At 39.4% G+C, this 9,715-nt stretch overlaps 1 protein-coding gene across 1 annotated transcript in view; it reads right to left on the bottom strand.

The window, feature by feature from the left end:
• ABHD3 (abhydrolase domain containing 3) overlaps positions 1,312–9,715 on the bottom strand; it is a 23,132-nt gene continuing 14,728 nt past the window's right edge. Inside the window, exon 9 of the mRNA XM_021388209.1 lies at positions 1,312–3,385. Coding sequence (XP_021243884.1) covers positions 3,207–3,385 — 179 coding nt within the window. The 3' untranslated portion in view covers positions 1,312–3,206. The remainder of the gene's footprint in view (positions 3,386–9,715) is intronic.

Consider the following 9,715-nt stretch of genomic DNA (forward strand, 5'->3'; position numbering starts at 1 on the left):
GCGAAGATAAGCTGCTTCACTTTGTTGTCTTGAAGAGCTCAAACAATTGCCTACTAGATCTCAGCTGGAAAAGGCAACTTGCAACTGAGAGGAGGTAAGGAGCTTCCAGAAACATGTGTTGGGTGTAATTCTTGAAAGCGGAGGCCTCTTCCAATCCTTGTAGCGGTCAGCCTAGTTCTCAGAGTGACTGTGCTCTGTGACAGTCAGCATGTGGATGTCTGAATCTTGATGCTTGGTGCCTTACTGACACAACCATGAAGACCTGCCTCATGTCACCAGCATTTATTGCCATTTCATCAACAGGGGCTCTTGTGGAGTTGCTTACTGCTCTCCATAGCCCATTCTGGTTAAGTCTTCTAAGCCGTACTGGTGTGTGTCCTGGTTTCCTAAAAAAAGCATTAATCCTTCTGTTCAGTGTGAAATGTATACAATGAGTTAGTTTCTTTGCATCCTCAGAACCATATTTCCACTTCTATTCTACATTTTCAGTTTTTCTAGGTCTATTTGACAAGACTTAATACATTATACTCTAAAACCTTGGTCTTTGCTTGGGTCCAGCATGGTTCCTGTGTGACTGAAGGCCTCACAGATATAAACAGTACATTGCATAAGCTCCAAGAGCAAGCTGAGGTGTGTGTTTTGGAGCGTGTATGTAAGAGGCACCCTTGTGAGCAGGAGGATTGCACTAGACAGTTTCTAGATTTTCCTTTCAACTTCAGCTGTTACACAACTCTGAAGCAGGAGGAAAGTTTTCATTAAGAAGTGTCTGTGCCTTTGTGACTTGGAATTTTGTTCTCATTATCCATCTTTCCTCTGACATGTGCTTTGTTAACAACATTGTTCTCCCATCTCCAACACCTGTTTCCCTATTGCTGTTTGGTTACTCAGATCCCACAAAAAGCCAAAGAGCCTATGAATTCACGCTTCTGAACAGAGTGCACATTCTGGACTCAGTGTTTTGGCTTGCTAGTGAAGCTTTGTGTACAAGATATAAAGATACTACACAGCAAAAGTTCTTACAGTGCTTCTTGTTAGCTCTTGTGTCTCTGGAAATAACTGAGTTAAGCGTCTACATCCTATGTTTCAGAAAGTCTGACTGAGAAACCTTGAAGGTAACTGTAGTAAAATTTGATTGTTGTCACTTAGCCTGCAGTGCTTTGAACAGTGCGTTTTCTCTAACAGAACAGAAGCGAAAGCACTCTACATCGAGGGGATGACAAACACCTTAATAGATACTTATAAAGAGAAACATATCATATGGATCTGTATGTGGGATTGGACCTAAAGGAAATAAGTGCAAAGAGACAGAAATTCTGCCATCAACCATGTTACTTTTATTTAATCAGTAAGGTGTGTTTTTAATATAAGTGGCTTTATTTTTTATTAATATTTGCTGCTGAGTTTTCAACAGTACCGGACCCGAACAATTTTACAAATATAATGCTCAATACACAGTTTATTGCTCATTGTTTTTGTAGGAACGTAACTTCTATAATGGGAATGGATTTAAGAATGAGTAAGGCACCCTACTAATATGCTGATTTCATCTGTTGTAGCAACATGCATAAAATTTCATTTTGCTTTTACAAGTCACTTTTCCCATTTTCCTTACTAGGGAAGAAGTATGTTAGACTTCATTATCCGTACGAAGCCCAATGCCTTGCCTAAAAAGTCAGAACTTGAAAAGACTTTCTAATTTTTAATGTAACCTCCCACCTTATAAAACTAGCTTTCATGTAGTGTATCTTGATTTCTTCTTTATCTGAAGACAAAAATTATTTCTGTTCTTCCCTTGCCTTTGCTGTTACTAGGATACATGCCTTGCAAGAGGACTGTTCACATACTACTTAAGACAGCTGACCTGACTTGCTTTTTATCCACATTTTCTTCTTGCGTTGACCCTGTTCAAAATATAAAAATGCAAAGGCATCTTCACTGTCTGATCTTGTGTTACTGGCCCCAAAACAGTCATTAGCATGAGCGAGGACCTCCACAGAAGCTGCTTAGAAGATTTCATTTCACTCTGCCTTAAATTAGGTCTTCCCAGCAGTTTTCATAATTGTCCTTTTTCCTCAAGGATCCACTTCAGCTCTCTCTCTTTCAGGGCCGCGAACATTACTGTCTCAGGCAGCCTCACAACTTCATAAGCCACCAGAGCAGCAATCCATTTGCAGAGGCTTCAGTGACTGACAAGCTATAGCTGAAGTGCAGACACATGATCAAATAAGCAAACCAATGATGCCACTCCGTCCCAGCTCCCATCTTTCTTGAAACGCTTTGTTACACTCTTATTAGAAATTATTGGAAACAATAGCAGAGATAATGGATTCAGATTGATATATTTTTTAATTTAAAACAGACTATATCATAATTTCCTAGTGCTCTATGGTTTCTTATTTAAAATTATAACATTCTTGCAAGGTAATATAAACATAACAGACAGTAACTGAATTTACCAGTTATATGGAGTATCTATTACAGATATGACGATGCCCAGCTATACACAAACATTGAAATGCAAAATGTCTTTTAATTACATAAGTTATTACAGTACTCTTTTAAAGGAATCTTTTGGTTATATGTAAATGCTATAAATAAGCCGCTTAAAAAATACACAACGTAAAATGAATATGGCATTAACATAGTTTAAAAAACAATAACTAGCCCTAAATCTGGATATTCTCAGGGTAAAACAGCAAAAGCCGATCAGTCTAATGCTACAGAATAGCATGCTGCAGTTTAGACTTGTTTGAAGAACTGGTGCTTCTTTGTGTTCCTTCCTTTTGTTGTCTTAAGATTTTCACCTAAGGAATGGGCCAACTCGCACTATGTTTGGCAGGATAATAAATGTTATTTTGAACGTTGCCATTCTAATATTAAAAGCCGTCTAAATTAACTCTCCTACATATGTACTGGTTTAAATTAAAATCTTGAAGAATTACAATCTATTTACTTGATGATTTTGGTTAAGTGCAATTTGATGTATGCAGAATGCTGTTTCATTTAAGGTCATTCTTAGTAAGGCATATTAAAAATAAATACAAAAGTGACAACATATTATTTAGTTTCTTGCTACAAAATCTTAGGCAAAAAATATTTTTGCGTGTAGTAATGGACTTTCTCCATTTGCTGGCTTATGGTAGTTAAAATTTGTGCATTAAGCTTAACTGCCCTTGTTGGAATGTGCCACTGTGCTATAGCCAAAGCTACATGCTAAAGATTTTGTTTCCATGCTCAAACACAGCTTGCACAAACTGCTTGAAGACTCTGTCCATGTAAGTGCACTTCCTTGGCCATATTCCTTCCAGAAAACCAATGTGGCCTCCACAAGAAGTCAGAACCAAAGCTACGTTTGCGTTTTGTTTGGCAGTTTCCACTGGTATAGCTAAAAGGGAGGAAAAAGAACTTTAGGTATTTATCATTCTATATATGAATAAATATCCACAATATTAACATAAGCTTAAATGTACGGCAGGAGTTAGAAACGTAGCTGTGTTAAAAGCCATTTCTGTCTCTTTATCATTAGCTCAGATTTTCTGTGTGATTCTTCTGGCTGCTGTGAAACCTTCAGAAATCACGTGTTCATGTTTTTCACCGAGAGGGTGGTGAGGTGCTGGAACAGGCTGCCCAGAGAGCTTGTGGATGCCCCGTGCCAGGAGGTGTTCAAGGCCAGGTTGGATGGGGCCCTGGGCAACTTGATCTAGTGCTTGATACAGGGTTGGCAACCTTGCCTATGGCAGAGGGTTGGAACTTGATGATTCTTCAAGTCCCTTCCAATCCAAGCCATTCTATGATTCTACATTTCTTTCAGTCCCACTGATGTAACAGCACTATGTTAATGCATATTTATGATTTGGTATGTATAATGTAAATGAAAGGACAATCAAGCCTGTGGTTTTTAACCTTTGGTTTTTTTTGTTGTTTTGAGGAACTAGTATTTTAACTGTGAATCTCATTCTTTTTTTTTTTTTTTTTTTTTTAGGAGACTGCAAGGACAAAACCATTAATCATCAGCTAAAATTAATGAAAATCCTGGGTTATTATCATTATTGTATCTGTTTTTCTATACAGTTACATTTATATATTTAGGCCACACCACAAAAATATAGTGCTTGCCCTGGGGAACTCATCATCTAAATACACAAGGTAAACAAAAGACGAGGAGTGGGATAACACTATGACCATATGAACTGGTCAGCACAATGGCAGAGCTTTATGGAACTGTGGTGTTTGTGCTCTTGATTCAAAAAATTGTTATTTTAAGCAGTTTCCTCTGAAGTTTTACATGTGCTAAATATGCTATTCTCCTGAACAAGCAGAAATCTCTATACATTTCAGTGAAGAATGCCGTTTAAAATTCCAGTTTACAAGTAATAAACTTTGTGGAATAAAAAAACAAACAAAAAAAACCCCACCAAAATTCACACAGATTTTTTTATTATTCAGGACTGGCAGAAAAAACAGGAGCGAAAGAATACCCATTTTATCCAGAGAGAAGGAAGTAATAGGGATTTCACTGTATTTGTCTAAAAAAGGTTACGATTCCACAAGAAAATAAATCTGCTTTTAGGTCATACGCCAAGCTGAAAATGCCTTGGCACCACAACAGAAAGCAATGACTCAGTCACAGGACTTTTAATACCACCTTATGCATTAAAAAGCATTTTTTAAGGGAGACACTTAATCAGGTTCACTTTAGGGAGGGATCAGATGTTGATATCCCTTTCTGATTGAACCTTGCCCCCCCTGCTTTCTAGAGGTCTGTGTTTCTTTACCACTTTTGCATTTTCTACAATAAAGGTGAACAGTCTTTATCCCTGCACATCTATACCTTCTCTATGCACACGTTCCTTCCTTTCATTTGGATGCTGGCAGGCTCACCGCTGCATGCTTCAGATGCCGATTTGCCCTCATTTCCATCAACTAGAGGAACAGCATGTCGCCGGTTCCTTAGCTAAGGACGGACTGTCAGCCAGAGAAGCTGCACAAAATGTTGAACGCAGTGACTGCAGCAAACAGATCCCACCTTAAAATAGTTGGGGACAGAAGCACTGGCACTGCACATTCATGAGAGCAGCCTGTGCCTCAGAAGTCCATCCCAGCAGCACGTGGCATAACATGCTCTGTTCCACTCCAGGCCTCAGCATGGATGCTAAAACCTCTGCACATGCAGCATAGTTTGTGTCTTTTCTGAATGTTGTGTTATCTGGTCCCTGCCCATAATACAGGTACTTGCTTGCATACCGAACAGCACACAGCCTGCGAGCTCCAGAGAGCAGTGGGAATTCTCTTGCAGAGCTGAGATTCTTCATTACTCACTGCTACCCATTTTTTTTTTCATTCTTTTAAAGTTGCATGCATTTAAGTAGATTGATTCCAGCATTTAGTAAATGATTTTGATTCTTTACTAAGTGGAAGGAACTGTGTTTCTCGCTGTCTCCACGAAAATTCCTTGACTTTTCCTTTGTTCAGCTGGAAAATTGGAAATGCCATATGCAGGACCCAGGCCTTTTATAGCAATGCTGAGGCAAAGCTAAAAAGAAAAGTCAGTGAGGCCCGCCAGACGGGAATAGGTCACAGCACTCCTCTGTGCTGGGTGAAGTGTGAGCCACATACAGGTCTTTGTGAATGTCATCTTCCCCACCCTGAATGTTCCCTATTCTACCTTACATTCATTTACAGCAGAATTCTGCCACAGATCAGTGCTCTTTTCAAAAGCTGCAGCACTGTGCTGAGTATGTAGTCATTTATTTCCATTTGCAGTGAGGATGTACAGTAGCTGCCAAGTTTGACATCTCTGCTCTAACCTCCCCTACAGAGCACAGGAAAGCCTGTCCATGGCACAGTCTCAACACAGTTAGGTCACCATTTGTACGATTCCTCCCCAGCAGAGTTTCTTGCTCTGCAGCTTCTCAGGAGAGAACTGAAAAATGTGCCAAAATGCAAACGATGCTTGGCAACCGCATGGTGCTTTTCTCAAAGCTGTTTCCAGGGACTGTTAGCCATCCACTAATGAGGCCACAGTGCAACAGAGCAAATTCTGCAACATGAAGTGCAGACAAACGGAGCACTGGATGCGATGCTCTCTGGGTTACAGAGTGGCATGCCAAAAGACACTACTATTCATCTTTGTCCAAATCTAACCTTGTACATATGCTTCCACTGACCAAAATCTGTACTGCTGCTCGATCCAGCAGTGCACAGATCTGTAATCTGTGATCACAGAACCACAGTGTAAATACACGTGCAGAATTACTTTGTTAAGGATCAATTTGTTGTGGGTTCTTTGCAGGACAATAGAAAAAACAAACTGTGGTATATACATAAAAGGGTGCAAAATAACACCCAAGAGTCATTACACCAAGTTTGGATTCAGAGGGTCAGAGACGTTCATTAAAAAGTACAGTACCTAACTTCAAGGGCAGGGTTTCAGCTTGGACACAACCAGCAGCAATTAGCTAGGCACCAGTATGATGAAATTTAATCTGGAAGCCTAATATGCTGCTGAAAGTCTCTGAGGAGAAAAATGCCACTTCAGATGAAAAGTTTAATGTGACACTGATACTGAATGCTATCATTCCATCTTCTTAATTTCTTTCTGACATTTACAAAATAAAAGGGCTTGACTTGGCTGTATCATGTATTTCCTCAAGCAATGGCTTGTTTCAATTAATTTTGGTGAGAGAAGTGTCATGCAGTGAAGAAAGCATTTGCTTTCATTAGTTAGTAATATGCCATATGAGAACTGCATTCCAGAATTAAACTACAGATACATCAACTGCCAAACTCCGTGAACGTTTAAGCATCAATACTAAGGAAGGAGTGCAAATGAATTGTTTCTTTCTAATAATGGGTTAATATCAAAGGATGTATTTTCGCAACATATTAAAAAATAATTGCTGGGAAATACAAAGCATATCAAAAACCATGCAAGTTGTCATGTAGTAAGAGGTAACAGTGCCAGCATCTGCATTTTATAAAGGACGTCTCTCTTGAAGTCCAAATTGTGTATTGATAAAGCAGACTTGGGTTTGGATTCTTCAAACTCTGGAGTAGGAAGACAAGCGTGGCTGGCTTTATAAAGATATTTAATCACGAAAGAATTCTGGCAGAGCTCTCTCTCTAATGAGTTTTCTAGGCCTGTTTCCTAGATAAAGGGCTAGCTACAAGAGAAATTGAAGGTATCTTAAAAGGTGATATTGTATTACTGGGAGAGATGTACCATGATGAGGCATGAAATAATCAGTTCCCAAAGTCAGCAGAAGACTGGAGTCGGGATGAGAATGAAGTCTGTGGCTTTGAATCCCCTATACAGCTGTCATTGGAAAATGCCTCTGGTTGCCACAGGCTTATGTATGTTCACACACTCAAAGTTCCAAAAAACCAAACAGAATAAAGTCACTTTCCAGAACAATACCAGCCCTTTATGTTTGCTACCACAAAACAGACAGCAGAAGTGTCAAGGTGAGTGACCTCCAGTAACTGATGGCAGCAGCTGCAAATTCTAGGCTGTTAATCGGGGTGCCCTGTGTTCCCTACCAGCAACAACTTTTCACATTGAGTGCATATGGCACCAACTAAAAAAGGAGGCAAGGATACACATATGTAACAAAGTCATGCTATTATCTGTAATATAAAAAGTTATGCTAGCATTAGTCTATCTAACAAAGGTCCCACTCGCAGTGGGAATAAGGTTAAGATATCCTCTAAGACACGGGTACATTGTCTAGTTCACTGCTGCTGCTACTTGTGCTAACTAGCCAGCTTACTCCTGTCACACTATTTCCTTTTAGAACAGAAACCACAAACTGAGCTGGAGCTAAACAGAGATGAAGCAGAGAGGCAGAAATATGGCACACTGGATCACCTGTCTTGTGGCACTATAGGGGAAGTCATCCATAAGTAAAAAATTATCTTTACAATGACTAGCCAGATTTTACATTTGGACACAGAATTTAAGGTCATAGCCATATCCATTATCATTTCCAAGACAGTATGTCCTAGCAGCAGGAACAGTAACTGGACAATTTCAAGATAAAACAGAAATATCCTACAGAGGCTAGTGAATATAACTCTGTCTCATTACATCCCTGAACTGTTAACTGTTGAAGGGCAATGAAGTATTCAGGAAGAGTATTACTATGTTTGCTCTGATCTTACTTTTTTTTAAGCCTCTGTTTTGGCCAATGTAAGGGATAGGTGGCTGCCAGCTCTTTATACTGTTTCTGAGTAGCATAGACGGTTTTTGTTCAAGAGGAGAAAAAAAAACATAAAAAAATCAGACTGTCTTTTTCTAGTGCACTCCACTGGAATGTCTCTTCTCTCTTCATGCCAACTTGTCTCCAACAGGTCTTCAAAATACTAACAGTAACGTAAAGTATGTGCATTTCTCAGTGTATGTTGTACATATGGGCACACATAAATAGAACATACACACATATACAGTATCTTCCAATTCCTTCATTGTTCTGTTTGTTGTTCTAATCTGTTTACTCACTTCAACTTTGTGATTCATTCTACAATAATCTCGCATGACTTGTGGTGGCAGAAGAAAACTTCCCTGCAATGTATCGACTGAATGAACTTTGTATTTAAAGGTATCAGGTGTTCACTGCGTTGGTGTCCTCAATCAGCTGCTCACTATAGTGATTTTCTTCTACACTGACTTTTGTTTTCTCTCTTCCTTCTCAGACACTGTAACCAATACACAGACTGCAGGAATAAGCAGATCTTTTTTGAGATAGTTAGCAACAGGGTTAGAGATCAAAAGCACAGTGTCCATAATGATTGCATGGCTGGCTGAAAATAGGAAGAGAAAGGAAAGCAGGGTTTCCAGCCAATCAGCTATTAGCTAATATTGCTGCTTCACCCAGTTGGGCTTTTATTGATTTTAATTTGTCTCCTTTGAGAAGCTCACCTTCTCTGTATCTTTTCTCTTGCCCTAGATTTTGGTCCACATGCTAACTTATATGTTTTCTTCCTTTTTAATTTTCAGGCACTGAATTTTATGTCATTGGAATCATGAGCAACAAGGGGACTTTGAGTCATCTGAAACATAAGCAAATCTTAGACATTCTTTGTAGGGACTAGCCTGAAAAATGCTAACAAAGAATATTTGCATTAAATTCTGTTGAACTCTGGATGTTTATAGTCCAAACATCTATATATGAGCTCCTTGTTACTGGCTGTCTCCATACTTGGTGAATAGCAGCAGGCACTTTTGGGAGAGCAGTATCTTTCTTAAGTATCTGGTATCTTTCTTACAGTGAAAAAAATCACACCCTAAATGCACATATTTCTTTGTTTTTATATAGAGACTACTAAGAGCTAATGATTGCCACCCTATGTGCTTCTTCTGCATTCTGTTCTAATCAGGCCTCCCTGTACCCAGCTATTTTATATGTGTGTCAACGGTTTAAGGGCGTTAGGCCCGATTCCGTGACAAAGGGGACGGGGGACCCAAGGGCCCACGTCCCGGGAAAAGGGGAAAGGGGAAAAGGGTAGGGAGATGGCCCTGAGAGCAAAGAACAGCGGCAACAATCTGAGGAGAAACAAACTAATTTACTAAATAAAATATCGGAATGCAAAACAACACACTATAATACAATATAATTACAATTTAAGCTAATAAAATCCAACACAGAGAGAGAGAATGTCCCAAAGTCAAGGTAGGCCTTACTCTACTACCGACGATAAGACGGCTGGAGAGCGAGGT

The sequence above is a fragment of the Numida meleagris genome, chromosome 2, assembly GCF_002078875.1.
Source record: "Numida meleagris isolate 19003 breed g44 Domestic line chromosome 2, NumMel1.0, whole genome shotgun sequence".
In the NCBI taxonomy this organism is placed as follows: domain Eukaryota; kingdom Metazoa; phylum Chordata; class Aves; order Galliformes; family Numididae; genus Numida; species Numida meleagris.